General features: G+C 44.3%; 1 protein-coding gene across 1 annotated transcript in view; it reads left to right on the plus strand.

Annotated features, from left to right (window-relative positions):
- Positions 1–19,243, plus strand: part of LOC311150658 (uncharacterized protein) — a gene marked incomplete at both ends in the record, with an annotated part of 102,723 nt that overhangs the window by 21,001 nt on the left and 62,479 nt on the right. Inside the window, 6 exon segments of the mRNA XM_084188156.1 lie at positions 8,760–8,823; positions 11,820–11,911; positions 12,132–12,180; positions 13,454–13,608; positions 13,997–14,855; positions 17,419–17,508. Coding sequence (XP_084044282.1) covers positions 8,760–8,823; positions 11,820–11,911; positions 12,132–12,180; positions 13,454–13,608; positions 13,997–14,855; positions 17,419–17,508 — 1,309 coding nt within the window.

Raw genomic sequence — 19,243 nt, forward strand, 5'->3', positions numbered from 1 at the left:
GGGCAACGGTGTCTAGATGGAATTTGCATTTGTGGTCCTGGCAACTGGACCTTTTATTGGAACACCATTATTTTTTGTCTTACTGAGATTTACAGTCAGGGCCCAGGTCTGACAGAATCTGTGCAGAATATGTAGGTGCTGCTGTAGGCCCTTCTTGGTTGGTGACAGAAGCACCAGATCATCAGCAAACAGTAGACATTTGACTTCAGATTCTAGTAGGGTCAGGCCGGGTGCTGCAGACTGTTCTAGTGCCCTCGCCAATTCGTTGATATGTATGTTGAAGAGGGTGGGGCTTAAACTGCATCCCTGTCTCACCCCACGGCCCTGTGGAAAGAAATGTGAATGTTTTTTGCCAATTTTAACCGAACACTTGTTGTTTGTGTACAGGGATTTTATCATGTTGAATGTTTTTCCCCTAACACCACTTTCCATCAATTTGTATAGCTGACCGTCATGCCAATTTGATTCAAAGCTTTTTTTTTTAATCAACAAAGCATGAGAAGACTTTGCCTTTGTTTTGTTTTGTTTGTTTGTCAATTAGGGTGTGCAGGGTGAATACGTGGTCTGTCGTACAGTAATTTGGTAAAAAGCCAATTTGACATTTGCTCAGTACATTATTTTCACTGAGGAAATGAACTAGTCTGCTGTTAATGATAATGCTGAGGATTTTCCCAAGGTTGCTGTTGACGCATATCCCACGGTAGTTATTGGGGTCAAATTTGTCTCCACTTTTGTGGATTGGGGTGATCAGTCCTTGGTTCCAAATATTGGGGAAGATTTATTTTCTTTCTTAGGTTTTTGCATTCTTCATCAAACCATTTGTCATTGTTGTTACTTTTCTTTGGTTTTCTGTTTGAAATTTTTGGATTTGATAGGGAAGCTGAGAGGTCAAATATACTGTTTAGGTTTTAATCTGCCAAATTGACACCTTCACTATTACAGTGGAACAGTTTGTCCAGGAAGTTGTCTAAAAGGGATTGAATTTGTTGTTGCCTAATTGTTTTTTGGTAGGTTTCCACACTACTTTCCCCCCATCTATAGCATTTCTTAATATTATTCAGTTCCTTTGGCTTTGATGCCTCATGATTTGAGTATTGCTCTGTTCAAGTAGCCTGTGATTTTGCTGTGGTCTTATAGGGGTGTCAGTGGGCTGACTTTGAACGCTCTGAGAGACTCTGGGTTGAGGTCAGTGATAAAGTAGTCTACAGTACTACTGCCAAGAGATGAGCTATAGGTGTACCTACCATAGGAGTCCCCTCGAAGCCTACCATTGACTATGTACATACCCAGCATGCGATAGAGCTGCAGGAGTTGTTTCCTGGTTTTGTTGGTTATGTTTTCGTAGTTGTGTCTATGGGGGCATATGGGGGAGGGAATGCTGTCACCTCCAGGTAAGTGTTTATCCCCCTGTGTGCTGAGAGTGTCAGGTTCTTGTCCAGTTCTGGCATTTAGGTCTCCAAAGACTAATACAGTGGCTTAAGAAAGTATTCACCCCCCTTGGCATTTTTCCTATTTTGTTGCCTTACAACCTGGAATTAAAATGGATTTTTTGGGGTTTTCTATCACTTGATTTACACAACATGCCTACCACTCTGAAGATGCAAAATATTTTTTCTTGTGAAACAAACATAAAATAAGACAAAAAACTGAAAACTTGAGCGTTCATAACTATTCACCTCCCCAAAGTCAATACTTTGTAGAGCCTATATAAGCTTGGCACATCTAGCCACTGGGATTTTTGCCCATTCTTCAAGGCAAAACTGCTCCAGGTCCTTCAAGTTGGATGGGTTCTGCTATAAGTCATACCACAGATTCTCAATTGGATTTAGGTCTGGGGTTTGACTAGGCCATTCCAAGACATGTAAATGTTTCCCCTTAAACCACTTGAGTGTCGCTTTAGTAGTATGCTTAGGGTCATTGTCCTGCTGGAAGGTGAACCTCCATCCCAGTCTCAAATCTCTGGAAGACTGAAACAGGTTTCCCTCAAGAATTTCCCTGTATTTAGCGCCATCCATCATTCCTTCAATTCTGACCAGTTTCCCAGTCCCTGCCGATGAAAACCATCCCCACAGCATGATACTGCCACCACAATGCTTCACTATGGGGATGGTGTTCTCGGGGTGATGAGAGGTGTTGGGTTTGCGCCAGACATAGCGTTTTCCTTGATGGCCAAAAAGCTCAATTGTAGTCTCATCTGACCAGAGTACCTTCTTCCATATGTTTGGGGAGTCTCCCACATGCCTTTTGGCGAACACCAAACATGTTTGCTTATTTTTTTCTTCAAGCAATGGCTTTTTCTGGCCACTCGTCCGTAAAGCCCAGCTCTTTGGAGCGTACGGCTTAAAGTGGTCCTATGGACAGATACTACAATCTCCGCTGTGGAGCTTTGCAGCTCCTTTAGGGTTATCTTTGGTCTCTTTGTTGCCTCTCTGATTAATGCCCTCCTTGCCTGGTCCGTGAGTTTTGGTGGGCAGCCCTCTCTTGGCAGGTTTGTTGTGGTGCCATATTCTTTCCATTTTTAAAAATAATGGATTTAATGGTGCTCCATGGGATGTTCAAAGTTTCTGATATTTTTTTATAACCCAACCCTGATCTGTACTTCTCCACAACTTTGTCCCTGACCTGTTTGGAGAGCTCCTTGGTCTTCATGGTGCCGCTTGCTTGGTGGTGCCCCTTGCTTAGTGGTGTTGCAGACTCTGGGGCCTTTCAGAACAGGTGTATATATACTGAGATCATGTGACACTTAGATTGCACACAGGTGGACTTTATTTAACTAATTATGTGACTTCTGAAGGTAATTGGTTGCACCAGATCTTATTTAGGGGCTTCATAGCAAAGGGGGTGAATACATATGCGCGCACCACTTTTCCGTTATTTATTTTTTATAATATTTTGAAACAAGTAATTTTTTTTCATTTCACTTCACCAATTTGGACTATTTTGTGTATGTCCATTACATGAAATCCAAATAAAAATCAATTTAAATTACAGGTTGAAATGCAACAAAATAGGAAAAACACCAAGGGGGATGTTCAAAAAAGAATAAAGACATTTCAAGTGTCATATTATGTCTCTCTCTCTCTGCCCCACCCTCCCCTTCTCCTGCTTTTCCGACAGTCTCACTCTATCTGTGATGACTTAGACAAGTGGGATTTCCTCTCCATTAGAGGAGATTGTGTCTGCACCTCCTACACAGCCATGCAATCTCCATAGACAAACATTGGTAGTAGAATGGCCCGTACTGAAGAGCTCAGTGCTTTTCTGTTTCATCATGACAATGCCCCTGTGAACAAAGCGAGGTCCATACATACGTTATTTGTGGAGATCGGTGTGGAAGAACTTGACTGGCCTGCACAGAGCCCTGACCTCAACCCCATCGAACACCTTTGGGATGAATTGGAACGCCGACTGCGAGCCAGGCCTAATCGCCCAACATCAGTGCCCGACCTGACTAATGCTCTTGTGGCTGAATGGAAGCAAGTCCCCGCAGCAATGTTCCAACATCTAGTGGAAAGCCTTCCCAGAAGAGTGGAGGCTGTTATAGCAGCAAAGGGAGGACCAACTCCATATTAATGCCCAAGATTTTGGAATGAGATGTTCGATGAGCAGGTGTCCACATACTTTTGGTCATGTAGTTTATGTGTTTTTGGTTGTTGAGTCAATTAGACCATGCCCATTGCAAGCGTATCTTTCAAAAAAAGTAAAAGTAATTTCAGATTAGTTATGCAAATTAGCTGGCTAACACATTCATCCTGCTTTTGCAGTATACACCTCTGCTGTACCTCTGTCCTACATCCCAAATGGCACCCTATTCCCTATATAGTGCATTACTTTTGACCAGAGCCCTATGGACGCACTTATCTCCTCCGCTCCTCAGTCTTCCTGGCGCCTTTCTCCAATCCCTTTTCAGCGTTTTATCATCAGGGCTAATTTCTGCCTGTAATCTGATTATGGGCTCTGAGAAGGTTTAGCACCCTGCCTGCAGCCTATCTCTCTCTCTCTCTCTCTCTCGCTCTCTCTCTCTCTCTCTCTCTCTCTCTCTCTCTCTCTCTCTCTCTCTCTCTCTCTCTATCTCTCTCTCTTTATCTCTCTCTTTATCTCTCTCTTTATCTCTCTCTCTCTCTCTTTCTCTTTCTCTTTCTCTTTCTCTCTCTCTCTCTCTCTCTCTCTCTCTCTCTCTCTCTCTCTCTCTCTCTCTCTCTCTCTCTCTCTCTCTCTCTCTCATCTCTCTTCTCTCTCTGTCTCTCTCTCTCTTCTCTCTCTGTCTCTCCCTCTCTCTATCTCTCCCTCTCTCTATCTCCATTGAGCTCCCTGGTTGAGCTCACTCACACACATACTGTGTCTGCCTGTCAGGCTGCTGCGTGGTCTGTGCTGGGGATCCACTCCCACTCTGTGCTGTTGCCTAGCTGTGTCTGAGAGACTCAGTGCCACTGTCTGTCTGTCTGTCAGTCAGTCTGTCTGCATTACTGCCACTGTCTGTCTGTGTGTCAGTCAGTCTGCATCACTGCTGCTGTGACTGTCTGTGAGCTTCGTTAGCTGCTGTTAGCTGCTGTCACCCGGGACAGGGGGCCTGTCATCAGCCTCCCTACAAGTATGTTCCGGAACCCATGGATCACTAATTATCTCAACCATGTCAAATACGGTGTCGGTGGGCAAGGTAAGGGGAAGGAGGAGGAGGAGGAGGAGGAGGAGGATGGATGTTAGGCTGTGATTTAGCAGTACTGTTAACACTTATTGTCCATTCATAGTAAGGAATTGTCAGTGTTGTGTAGAGGGAGAGATTCCAAGGGCATGCTCTCTTAGGGAGGGGACTGGCTTTTACTGTGTTGAGTGTGTGTGTGTGTGTGTGTGTGTGTGTGTGTGTGTGTGTTTTAATAATGACTCAGATATCCATCTGTCCATTTGTGGACTTTGAGTTGCTGTTTCTTTGTTACTTCTCTTCTGATTCAAATTGCCCTGGTATTAAACAGGGGCTTTATTCTTTGTTGTCCATGAATCATCATTGTATTGCAGCAAATCTTTGCACCCCTCTCATCCATGCACTTCAGGGGCTGCATGTACAGAGGTCAAATCTTAATTTGAGCCAGTTTGCTGCAGCAGGAAAATAATCCTGCAGCAACAGGAAATGTGAATTATTATGTGGATTATAATTAATGGACATTTTTTGTAGGGGTTGAAACATTTTTCGTTAGGGCAAATCAAGTTTTTGTTTATTTGTTGGTGGAAATGACTAACTTTAGAAACCTTTCTAAATCTTGAATACACCACAAGTTTTCATTTTCTGCTGTCTCAGCAGCAAAAGAGTGATCAAAATAAGATCCTACATCTGTATCAAGCTTCTCAGAGTATGAGTACTGATCTAGGATCAGTTTAGCCTTTTAGATCAAATTGAATAAGATTACATGAACAGGGAGGACCTGATCCTAGATCAGTACTCTTAATCGGAGAAGCCTGATACATACGGCTCTAGATAACAGACTATGGAGGCTGACTGAGAGGGTGGTTTGCATGACCTTTGCTGAGGATGACACACTCTCTAGTCTCTATTGGCTCCTGTGATGCCTGCCTGCCTGCTTGCCTGCGTGTGGACAAGACCAGCACCATTTTAACAGGGTCTATTTTTCACTTTGTCTTTTCCTCTGAGCATTTATAGAAAATCCCTTTATTAACTGAGCTCACTTTTGACAGTCGGTCTCCTTAGCTCATCTTTGGCATGTCCTTTTGGCTCAGCTGCCCACGAAGCAATCGGACGTTGCCATGGTGTGTGGGCGACTGACCTGTCTCTTCTTAAAGGCCCAGTGCAGTCAAAAACATGATTTTCCTATGTTAAAAAAACACCGAGTGTACAAAACATTAGGAAAACCTTCCTAATATTGAGTTGCACCCCCTATTGCCATCAGAACAGCCTCAATTAGTCAGGGCATGGACTCTACAAGTTGTCGAAAGCGTTCCACAGGGATGCTGTCCAATGTTGACTCCAATGCTTCCCACAGTTGGCTGGAACTCCTTTGGGTGGTGGACCATTCTTGAAACATATGAGAAACTGTTGAGCGTTAAAATCCCAGCAGCGTTGCAGTTCTTGACACAAACCGGTGCACCTGGCACCTACTACCATACCCCATTCAAAGGCACTTAAATATTTTTTCTTGCCCATTGAATGGCACTCGTACATAATCCATGTCTCAATTATCTTAAGTCTTAAAAATCATTTTTTAACCTGTCTACACTGATTGAAGTGGATTTACAAGTGACATCAATAAGGGATCATAGCGTTCACTTGGATTCACCTGGTCAGTCTATGTCATGGAATGAGCAGGTGTTCCTAATGTTTTGTACACTCAGTATATGTGTATATTTCCACACTATGAGGTTGGAATAATACTGTGAAATTGTGAAATTGTGAAAATGATGACAATGCCCTTTTAGTGAAAGAGCTGTTTGAAAAGACAGCCTGAAATTTCAACCTGTTTTGGTGGGATGGATGGGATCACCAGGCGGTAAATTAGTTAATAAACCAATAAGAAAGAGAGATGAAATTTTTTTTTGCCAATAACAGCTAATTGTTAGTAATCCCCTCCCCACTCAGACCACTCTGAAAAACACTCCTAGCTAAATTCTTGTTTGAGAAATTGATATTTACTAAGAAGGTATTTTTGTTTCTTTTTGACAATTTTTATTCAAAACAATCACAGTAAGCTACTTAATTGTTACCTAGAAATGATTTAATATTGAGATAAAAAAAACGGCTGCCTTGGACCTTTTAAGATGACCTGACTGACACATTCGCTCTCAGGCCAACTCAAATCTCTCCATCACCACCCATGACAACACCTACACACACACTGCTTTGCTGCACAATTCATTGCTCTGTCTTGGTCTAGTCTTTATTGTAAATGAGAATGTGTTCTTACCTGGTTAAATAAAGGCAAAATAAACACACAACTACCCACACACACTCCCACCGTCCCTCCTGGCCACCCCTTTTTGTCGTCATCCATTGGCTTTTGGGGCCAAAATAACCAGGGAGCCCAGGTGTATTCTGGGGCAGAGGAGCCTTGTCCAGTAACTTAACCCTGCTCCTATACTGGGGAGAAACTTCACAACAGGGTTATATTGCTGCCTGCCTGGTGTGTCAACCATGCTATGGTGTACCTATTTACCCAGAACTAGATGGGTCCGGTTTTACCTTTGGACTAGCTTTATTTTTGGATGACAGTGGGAGTTGATAAATGTGCTTCTTTAATTCAGGCACTTTGGTTGGAGAGCAAGGTAGCACCAGTATTCATTTCCCTCTGACGACACTACATGGCTCGTCGAACATCTTACTCCAAAATCATGGGCATTAATATGGAGTTGGTCCCCCCTTTGCTGCTATAACAGCCTTCACTCTTCTGGGAAGGCTTTCCACTAGATGTTGTAACATTGCTGCAGGGACTTGCTTCCGTTCAGCTACAAGAGCATTAGTGAGGTCCGGCACTGATGTTTGGGCGATTAGGCCTGGCTCGCAGTCGGCGTTCTAATTCATCTCAAAGGTGTTTGATGGGGTTGAGGTCAGGGCTCTGTGCAGGCCAGTCAAGTTCTTCCACATCGATCTCGACAAACCATTTCTGTATGGACCTCGCTTTGTGCACGGGGGAATTGTCATGCTGAAACAGGAAAGGGCCTTCCCCAAACTGTTGCCACAAAGTTGGAAGCACAGAATCGTCTAGAATGTCATTGTGTGCTGTAGTGTTAAGATTTCCCTTCACTGGAACTAAGGGGCCTAGCTCGAACCATGAAAAACAGAACATTATTCCTCCTCCACCAAACATTATAGTTGGCACTATGCATTTGGGCAGGTAGCGTTCTCCTGGCATCCGCCAAACCCAGATTTGTCCGTTGTACTGCCAGATGGTGAAGCGTGATTCATCACTCCAGAGAACGCGTTTCCACTGCTGCAGTATCCAATGGCGTCGAGCCGACTCTTGGCATTGCACATGGTGATCTTAGGCTTGTGTGCGGCTGCTCGGCCATGGAAACCCATTTCATGAAGCTCCCGACGAACAGTCATTGTGTTGACGTTGCTTCCAGAGACAGTTTTGAACTCGGTAGTGAGTGTTGCAACCGAGTTGCAGCACTCGCGGTCCCGTTCTGTGAGCTTGTGTGGCCTACCACTTCCCCTTGCTCCTAGACGTTTCCTCTTCACAATAACAGCACTTACAGTAGACAGGGGCAGCTCTAGCAGGGCAGAAATTTGGCGAACTGACTTGTTGGAAAGGTGGCATCCTATGACGGTGCCACGTTGAAAGTCACTGAGCTCTTCAGTACGGGCCATTCTACTACCAATGTTTGTCAATGGCGATTGCATGGCTGTGTGCTCGATTTTATACACCTGTCAGCAACGAGTGTGGCTGAAATAGCCAAATCCACTAATTTGAAGGGGTGTCCACATACTTTTGTAGTGTACCTTTACTTTCACTGCTCTTGACTAATGTTATTAGACTCTGTTGAAAAAGCAGCAGTTCCCTTCTTCTTTTCCAGGGTTATTGTTGATTTCAGGAGTGAATGCCTTATTTAGGCTGGAGTCTAGTGCTGGTTATCTAAAGTGTGTAATTCCCGAAATGTTTCCATTTAGATTATGATGATGATGACACAATATGCTTTCGGACAGATTGCAGTGGGAGAATGAATCATTTTAAAACATGGTGGATTCCTGTTTTTGTCCATTATCTATGGCATGTTCTTGATAGTATGGCCTTTTACTCCCTGTTTCTCTCCAGGCTTTGGAACTGAAGCTCCAGTCAAACTCTGCACTTCAACCTCACTGCCAACAGAAGCTCTAAGGTGGAGGAAACCATTTTGTGTGCACTTCTCATGTATCGTACTCTACTCACGTTGATCAACTTTCAAAGCAGAATAACTTCCCCATGTTTTAAGCTCTGAGTCTGTACTTTTCTAAACTGTGAAAGAAACATGACAATCAGCCCAGATATAGCCGTCTGGTCACATACTGCCTACCCTAATGGCCCTGGTAGGAAATGGTGCACTGTACGGAATAGGGTGCCATTTGAGACAGAACTAATGTATCTGCCATATCATCAGGAAAATGGGGTAGATAAGGATCATGGTAGGATCTTCAGACTGGTTTAAGAGTGTGCAAAGCTGTCATCAAGGCAAAGGGCGGCTATTTGAAGAATCTCAAATATAAAATATATTTTGATTTGTTTAACACTTTTTTGGTTACTACATGATTCCATATGTGTTATTTCATAGTTTTGATGTCTTCACTATTATTCTACAATGTAGAAAATAGTAAAAAATAAAGAACAACCCTGGAATGAGTAGGTGTGTCCAAACGTTTGACTGGTACTGTATATATATATATATATCCCTCCCTCATGGAAGTGGACGGTTCAGCACAGTACAACATTACCTGCACTGACCATGGGGACTGACAGGATGTTTATTCCCTTAAAGGGACAATCTGCAGCTGAAACAATAACAAAGCGGTTTGTCCCACGACTGTTTCGGTGTAAAGCTAAGGGATGGGCCTGGAGAAATGTAACCACTCTCAAATCCATAGACAGAGCTATCTTTGTAAGGACTAACCATCCATGATATTACAATGATAGTTTTGACCATGTTTTGAGGCTTACATGTTTAGATTTTGGTTATTTACAAACATTGGATTTGGTTGTGATGGGGTACGGCACTTGAACTAAGCACATTTGTAAGTTATATTCTTCATGAATCAATGAGTATACAGTATATCATTAATTTATGAGTCCAGAAATGTACAGTATGTAGCAACTGCAGATAGCCCCTTTAAAGGCAGTGAACATAGTAATAGTACTAGACATTCACAACCTTAAAATGGTTTATTACAGTCACCAACTCAGTGGCCTTGTGGTTAGTGTCAGCCCTGAGATTGGAAGGTTCGAGTTGTACCAAAGACTCTAAAAATTTAACCCTATTCCTCTCTGCTTGACACTCAGCATTAAGGAGATTTTGGGCCTGCGATAGACTAGGCCCTGTGATAGACTAGCGTCCTGTCCAAGAGGTGTACTTGTAAATCAAGCTGCCTCACACAACAGAAACAGGAGATAGGCTCCTGCCCCTATAGGTTATTCTGGCTGGGACAAGGACATGTATGACCTTAGAGTAATTTGATGTCCATATGTCCATTATGTGAGATGATGTATCCAGTATGAATTTGCGTGGGCACCTTACTAAACACTGGTATACAACGTACACCTACAGTGCATTCGGAAAGTATTCAGACCCCTTGACTTTTTCCACATTTTGTTACGTTACAGCCTTATTCTAAAATTGATTAAATGCATTTTTCCCCTCATCAATCTACACACAATACCCCATAATGACAAAGCGAAAACAGTTTTTTTGAAATTTTTTGGAAATGTGTAAAAAATTAAAAACAGAAATACCGTATTAACATAGGTATTCAGACCCTTTGCTATGAGACTCGAAATTGAGCTCAGGTGCATCCTGTTTCCATTGATCATCCTTGAAATGTTTCTACAACTTGATTGGAGTCCACCTATGGTAAATTCAATTGATTGGACATGATTTGGAAAGGCACACACCTGTCTATATAAGATCCCACAGTTGACAGTGCATGTCAGAACAAAAACCAAGTCATGAGGTTGAAGGAATTGTCCGTAGATCTCCGAGACAGGATTGTGTCGAGGCACAGATCTGGGGAAGGGTACCAAAACATTTCTGCAGCATTGAAGGTCCCCAAGAACACAGTGGCCTCCATCATTCTTATATGGAAGAAGTTTGGAACAACCAAGGCTCTTCCTAGAGCTGGCCAACCGGCCAAACTGAGAAATCGGGGGAGAAGGGTCTTGGTCAGGGAGGTGACCAAGAACCCAATGGTCACTCTGAAAGAGCTCCAGAGTTCCTCTGTGGAGATGTGAGAACCTTCCAGAAGGACAACTCTGCAGCACTCCACCTATCAGGCCTGTATGGTAGAGTGGCCAGACGGAAGCCACTCCTCAGTAAAAGGCACATGACAGCCCGCTTGGAGTTTGCCAAGAGGCACCTAAAGGACTCTGACCATGAGAAACAAGATTCTCTGGTCTGATGAAACCAAGATTGAACTCTTTGGCCTGAATGCCAAGCATCATTCTGTGGGGATGTTTTTCTGCGGCAGGGACTGGGCGACTAGTCAGGATCGAGGCAAAGATGATCGGAGCAAAGTACAGAGAGATCTTTAATGAAAACCCGCTCCGGAGTGCTCAGGACCTCAGACTGGGACGAAGGTTCTCCTTCCAACAGGACAACGACCCTAAGCACACAGCCAAGACAACGCAGGAGTGGCTTCAGGACAAGTCTCTGAATGTCCTTGAGTGTCCCATCCAGAACCCGATTGAACATCTCTGGAGAGAGACCTGAAAATAGCTGTGCAGCGACGCTCCCCATCCAACCTGACAGAGCTTAAGAGGATCTGCAGAGTAGAATGGGAGAAACTCCCCAAATACAGGTGTTCCAAGCTTGTAGCGTCATACCCAAGAAGACTCAAGGCTGTAATCGCTGCCAAAGTTGCTTCAACAATGTACTGAGTAAAGGGTCTGAATACTTATATAAATGTGATATTTCAGTTATTTTGTAATTTTTTTGCTTTGTCATTATGGGGTATTGTGTGTCGATTGATGAGGGACAAAAACAGTTTAATCCATTTTAGAATAAGGCTGTAATGTAACAAAATGTGGAAAAAGTCAATGGGTCTGAATACTTTCCGAATGCCCCGTATATACATCTTGAATAGCAAGTCTCATAATAAGATGCTAGATTTATCTGAACTCTTTTACTTTCAGCTTTCAGAACAACTTTTCATTTGGGGACAAGACTGTGCTGGTAAAGAGTGCTTCTGATATCGATGCCAATCTTCTGGCAGTCCTACCCAAGGGTGAGCTGCTTCCCGAACACAGACTGCATCCAAATGGCACCTTATTCCCTTTGCACTACTTTTGACCAGGAACCATAGGGCTCTGGTCAAAAGTAGTGCACTATATAGGAAATAGGGTGCAATTTGGGACACATCCTTTAAGATAGGAATAATGGACTAACATGTTACTGTCATGCCGTCATGTTTTGTAAGTTTTTATATGTATTCTTTTATTTCCCAGTTTCAGAATTAAAGAAACAATTTGAAAGCGTTGATTTGGAAATGAACAGGTATGTTTGCAATTGTCGACAATGACAACCCTCCCTCTGTCCCTCTGTTCCATACATCCTTCAGTTCTCATCCACTCTCATAGTTACCTCAGACCGTTTCCATACGTCCTTCAGTTGTCATCCACTCTCATAGTTACCTCAGACCGTTTCCATACGTCCTTCAGTTCTCATCCACTCTGATAGTTACCTCAGACCGTTTCCATACATCCTTCAGTTGTCATCCACTCTCATAGTTACCTCAGACCGTTTCCATACGTCCTTCAGTTGTCATCCACTCTCATAGTTACCTCAGACCGTTTCCATACGTCCTTCAGTTGTCATCCACTCTCATAGTTACCTCAGACCGTTTCCATACGTCCTTCAGTTGTCATCCACTCTCATAGTTACCTCAGACCGTTTCCATACATCCTTCAGTTGTCATCCACTCTCATAGTTACCTCAGACCGTTTCCATACGTCCTTCAGTTGTCATCCACTCTCATAGTTACCTCAGACCGTTTCCATACGTCCTTCAGTTGTCATCCACTCTCATAGTTACCTCAGACCGTTTCCATACGTCCTTCAGTTGTCATCCACTCTCATAGTTACCTCAGACCGTTTCCATACGTCCTTCAGTTGTCATCCACTCTCATAGTTACCTCAGACCGTTTCCATACGTCCTTCAGTTCTCATCCACTCTCATAGTTACCTCAGACCGTTTTCATACGTCCTTTAGTTGTCATCCACTCTCATAGTTACCTCAGACCGTTTCCATACGTCCTTCAGTTGTCATCCACTCTCATAGTTACCTCAGACCGTTTCATGTTGATACTACAGTAGGGTTGCAAAATTCCGGTAACTTTCACAAAATTCTGAAATTCTGATTGAAGGTTTCTGGATGTCCTGTTTATTCCTTTGTGAATCCGGGAATCTTCCAACCAGGATTTCAGGAAAACATGGGAAATTTGGGAAAGTTACCAGAATTTTGCAACCCTCTCCTGTATAAACAGGAGTCACTGTTTATGACCTCTTTAGAGGAATGTGATTGTTTTTCATGATTGTGTTTAGTATTTTTTATTTTTTGGGGGGGGGGGTTATTTCCTACCCTCCTATGCTACCTTCATTGTGTAATTGTTTTGTAATTGTTGAGATGCAGGGCTCCCTTGCCAAAGAGACATTGGTCTCAATGGGACTCCCTGCTAAAATAAAGGTTAAATACATTTAAAAAAACTGTTGCAGTGTGTGATAACACAGTAATCTTTGTATCCACCTGTCTGTCCCTGTCTGGTATGAAGCAGGAAGGAGAGGATAGCCAGGCGTCTGGAGGGTATAGAGAGTGACGTTCCTCCTGCCCTGATTCCCAGCTGTGTCGGTCTGGTGGTCAACCACATGCTGGAGGAGGACCCACCACGATACACCCGTGCCTCAGACCCCTGTGAGCCAATCATGGGTACGCATGCTGACCACGTTTTGGGTGCCAATCTGTTTCTGCTCTCTTGCCAACTCCTCATGTCATGATGCCATGTTTGAGACATTGTTGTGTTCATATGATTTAGGGTACGTCCCAAATGGCATCCTATTCACTATATCAGGGGTATTCAACTCTGACCCTACGAGGTCCGGAGCCTGCTGGTTTTCTGTTCTACCTGATAATTAATTGCACACACCTGGTGTCCCAGGTCTAAATCAATCCCTGAAAAAATGCAGTGGAACTTGCTTTGAGGTCCAGATTTGAATTTGATAATGCTCTGGTCAAAAGTTGTGCACTACTGTATATAGTCAATAGTGCTATTTGGGACACACCCTTACTGTGTGTTTGTCTCCGTCCGGTTCCACAGTGAGACGTTACAGCAGAGAAGAGATGGAGATCCCACAGATGCAGGTGTCCACCCCAGACAGACAGTCCAGGGCCCGGGGCAGACCGGGGGACCAGCCTGGACCAGCCGCCCACCCCCAGACAGAGCCTGTCCTATCCCCCTCTGGTGGCCCAGTGGACCCAGCAAGCCTCAGCTCCAAGGCTGAACGGATCGCCCGCTACAAAGCCGAGCGACGTCGCCAACTCTCTGAGCGTTACGGCATCTTCCTGGATCAGGAGATAGACATGGACTACTCCCCCCGCTACTCGCGCTCACGTAGAGAGTCTGACGTCTCCGACAGAGGGGCCACAGCAGTCACCGAGCGTAGGAGAGAGAGAGAGGAGGAGGAGGAGGGAAGAGGAGGAGGAGGGAGGGAGAGTTCTCGAAGGGCACCTTACAGCTCTGGAGTGGGCCGGATCTACGTGCAAGCTCACCCTGCTGAGGCTCAACCTACTTCTGGCCAAGCTCCTGCCCCAGGCCACGGCTCTGCCCATACCCTGGCCCCTCCGCCCACCCGGGAGAGGGCCAGCACCTTCTCAGAGCGGGAGAGGATGATGAACCTGGAGAACTACCGGCTGGCCCAGGAGAGGACAATGGCAGGGGGGCCCAGAGAAGCCTGCAGTAGGCCACAGGATACCCTCCATACCCAACCCCACCAGACCCACCCCCAGGCCAGCCCCCCTTCATCCAGGGCCTCCTCCAGGGAGTCTTACAGCGTGGCGGCCGCCCCCAGCTCCCCCCGGACGACCCGCCGAGCCTCCCTGCCCTCCACGCACTACGGCATCTCCCCCGGGGACCTGTTCATTGAACAGCAGGCTCAGGCTGTCCTCAGCAGACATGGGTGAGTTCAGATCAGCTTTGCTATTATAATGCACTCTGTCTCCATTGAGTTTGATCAATGTATCAAGTTTCAAATGAAGATAGTCCCCAAATCCAGAACAAATTCAAGAAATCCTACAGTATTATATAGAGCCATTATTGCATGGAACTTTGTTCCATCGTATATTGTTCAAAGAACAGCAAACCTGATTTCAAAAAACAGATAAAGCGACACCTCACAGCACAACACCTCTCCCCTATTTGACCTAGATAGTTTGTGTGAATGTATTGATATGTAGCTATGTGTGCCTTTAAAAAAAAAAGATGTAGTTTTGTCCTTGAGCTGTTCTTGTCTGTATTAATGTTCTGTATTATGTCACGTTTCATGTTTTGTGTGGATCCCAGGAAGAGTAGCTGCTGCTTTTGCAACAGCTAATGGGGATCCTAATAAAATACCCAAAATAGACTCCCTCGCACTAATAAATGCTCCTGCTGTTTTGTCAGGCTTGAACCTTCAGGTCAAAACGTTCCACAATAAACTGCTGGAGCACTGATCAGTGTATTTCATATGAGTTCAGATGAGGTCATGGCCAATATAATAACACATTCTCAAATAAGTTTGATCTCTGTATCAACTCAGGTTGCTTTCAGCATTAACTGACCACTTTAAGGAGTAGTTGGTGTATTGTGTTGCCCTTGTGCTGTTATTGGTAACAGTGTGTTAGCTGTGCCATTAGGGTCTGTATCCAGACTGTGGTATCACGCTAAGCTCTGGTTTCATAGAGGAGGTGCTCTGCCTGCCTGGGTATCTCATCAGGGCCCTTAGAGGGGGTAGAGGGGTACTGGGTGGGACTATCTATTACGGGGGGGTTGTTCAGTGGGTTGGATTTCACAGCTTGCCCTGTGATGCAGACCTGAGGCCAGACCAGAGAAAGAGAGGGAGCGAGCACACGTTTCAGATACTATAGCCTGATACGAAACCATTTAGCCAGCCTACTGCTATCGCTACACTGGCTAGATCTAGTGGTTCTAGGCCCGACTAAATCATCTTTAACCTGTCTGAAACACTATGTAGGCCTAGTATGTCCATATCTATTATTGTATAGGTCTAATGGTGCAGTTCAAAAAACGATGCATTGTCCTGTAGCCTGGCAACCTGGTCTCAGAGCAAGTGGTCTCTCCGGACAGACTCAGAAGGTGATGCTGTTGCTGACCCCCAGTATAACGATGTAGCTAGGTCTACTATGTACTTATTATAGCTATACAGGTGTAAAAAAGGGCTTTTTCAGGTGAATTAAAGAGAAGAGCAGTGTCGGATGTAGTCAATCGTAAGTCAATCTAGTTTAATACAAGTTGTAACAGGGAGACACCTCCAGCACAGAGAAAATGTCTAACGGGCCTCTTGGAGATAAGCCCTTTATATTCTTATCCAGTACCAAATGTTCTGTAAACACCAGCCCGAAATGCTGGGAGGAGGACACAACATCAGCTGCCACAGAATCACACAGATACATTATCAGTGTGTCCCCGGCCCACTGTGGCGTCAAACTTTAACCATAACATTGATACTGGCAGTTAAACAGGTCAAAGGTAGGAACATCAGTACTTAGTTACAGTTAAACAGGTCAAAGGTAGGAACATCAGTACTTAGTTACAGTTAAACAGGTCAAAGGTAGGAACCCCAGTACTTAGTTACAGTTAAACAGGTCAAAGGTAGGAACATCAGTACTTAGTTACAGTTAAACAGGTCAAAGGTAGGAACCCCAGTACTTAGTTACAGTTAAACAGGTCAAAGGTAGGAACATCAGTACTTAGTTACAGTTAAACAGGTCAAAGGTAGGAACCTCAGTACTTAGTTACAGTTAAACAGGTCAAAGGTAGGAACCTCAGTACTTAGTTACAGTTAAACAGGTCAAAGGTAGGAACCTCAGTACTTAGTTACAGTTAAACAGGTCAAAGGTAGGAACCTCAGTACTTAGTTACAGTTAAACAGGTCAAAGGTAGGAACCTCAGTACTTAGTTACAGTTAAACAGGTCAAAGGTAGGAACCTCAGTACTTAGTACAGTAAATCAAATACAGTAGAGGCATTAATTAAAGAATTCCTCATTAGTAACTGGCAAAATAAAGGAAACACCAACAGTGTCTTAATAGGAATTTGGGCCACCACGTACCGCCAGAATAGATTCTACAAGTGTCTGGAACTCTTCCAAGAGAATTTCCATCGTTTGGTGTTTTGTTGATGGTGGTGTAAAGTGCTGTCTCAGGCGCTGCTCCAGAATCTCCCATAAGTGTTTAATTGGGTTGAGATCTGGTGACTGAGACACACATTAAACCCCCTATGAACTTGTGATACCCCTCTCAAAGTCACTGAGATCTCTTCTTGGTAGCCAAAATAATGGGCAACTAGGCATTTTTATACGTGACCTTAAGCATGATGGGATGTCTATTGCTTCTTTGGAGCCACACCTGTGTGGAAGCACCTGCTTTCAATATACTTTGTATCCCTCATTTACTCAAGTGTTTCCTTTATTTTGGCAGTTACCTGTAGTTGTTCTCATGGCCCAGTCTATGTCTTTTCCTGTAGCCTGGCAGCCTTGTCTCAGAGCGACTGGTCTCTCCAGACAGACTCAGAAGGTGATGCTACCTCTGAGTCTCTTATCAGCTGGCAATCCAGGTACTGTAGTAGGAACATACTGTATGGGCAGACCTGGGTTCAAATACTATTTGAAACCTTTCAGATACTTTCAATGTTTGCCTTAGCCTGCCTGGAGTGCCAGGTGGGTGGGGTTTGCACTTTCAAGACTTTTCTATTGGTTCCATTGTAACAGGCAAGTTCAATCAAGCACAGATTTATTATTTGAAATGATTTCAAATAGTATTTGAACCTAGATCTGTGTACCGTATGGGTGTGTCTGACCTGTAGACCCCAAAACACATGCCTGACCCATCCTCCCAATGGATACCCTTTATAATATACTTTATAATAATATAATATGCCATTTAGCAGACGCTTTTATCCAAAGCGACTTACAGTCATGCGTGCATACATTTTTGTGTATGGGTGGTCCCGGGGATCGAACCCACTACCTTGGCGTTACAAGCGCCGTGCTCTACCAGCTGAGCTACAGAGGACCAGAGGACTTTATAATATACTGTATATACAGTGGGGAGAAGAAGTATTTGATACACTACCGATTTTGCAGGTTTTCATACTTACAAAGCATGTAGAGGTCTGTAGTTTTTATCATAGGTACACTTCAACTGTGAGAGACAAAAATCCAGAAAATCACATTGTATGATTTGTAAGTAATTAATTTGCATTATATTGCATGACATAAGTATTTGATCACCTACCAACCAGTAAGAATTCCGGCTCTCACAGACCTGTTAGTTTTTCTTTAAGAAGCCCTCCTGTTCATTCCTCCACTCATTACCTGTATTAATTGCATCTGTTTGAACTCGTTACCTGTATAAAAGACACCTGTCCACACACTCAATCAAACAGACTCCAACCTCTCCACAATGGCCAAGACCAGAATCAATCAATCAATCAATTTTATTTTATATAGCCCTTCTTACATCAGCTAATATCTCGAAGTGCTGTACAGAAACCCAGCCTAAAACCCCAAACAGCTAGTAATGCAGGTGTAGAAGCACGGTGGCTAGGAAAAACTCCCTAGAAAGGCAAAACCTAGGAAGAAACCTAGAGAGGAACCAGGCTATGAGGGGTGGCCAGTCCTCTTCTGGCTGTGCCGGGTGGAGATTATAACAGAACCATGCCAAGATGTTCAAAAATGTTCATAAGTGACAAGCATGGTCAAATAATAATCAGGAATAAATCTCAGTTGGCTTTTCATAGCCGATCATTAGAGTTTAAAACAGCAGGTCTGGGACAGGTAGGGGTTCCATAACCGCAGGCAGAACAGTTTAAACTGGAATAGCAGCAAGGCCAGGCGGACTGGGGATAGCAAGGAGTCACCACGGCCGGTAGTCCCGACGTATGGTCCTAGGGCTCAGGTCTCTCAGTTGGCTTTTCATAGCCGATCATTTAGAGTTGAAAACAGCAGGTATGGGACAGGTAGGGGTTTCGTAGCCGCAGGCAGAACAGTTGAAACTGGAATAGCAGCAAGGCCAGGCGGACTGGGGGCAGCAGGGTGTCATCATGCCCGGTAGTCCTGACGTATGGTCCTAGGGCTCAGGTTCTCAGAGAGAAAGAGAGAACGAGAGAATTAGAGAGAGCATACTTAAATTCACACAGGACACTGGATAAGACAGGAGAAGTACTCCAGGTATAACCAACTAACCCCAGCCCCCCGACACATAAACTACTGCAGCATAAATACTGGAGGCTGAGACAGGAGCGGTCCGGAGACACTGTGGCCCCATCCGAAGAAACCCCCGGACAGGGC

This window comes from Coregonus lavaretus (genome assembly GCF_964263955.1).
Source record: "Coregonus lavaretus genome assembly, chromosome: 23".
Classification (NCBI taxonomy): domain Eukaryota; kingdom Metazoa; phylum Chordata; class Actinopteri; order Salmoniformes; family Salmonidae; genus Coregonus; species Coregonus lavaretus.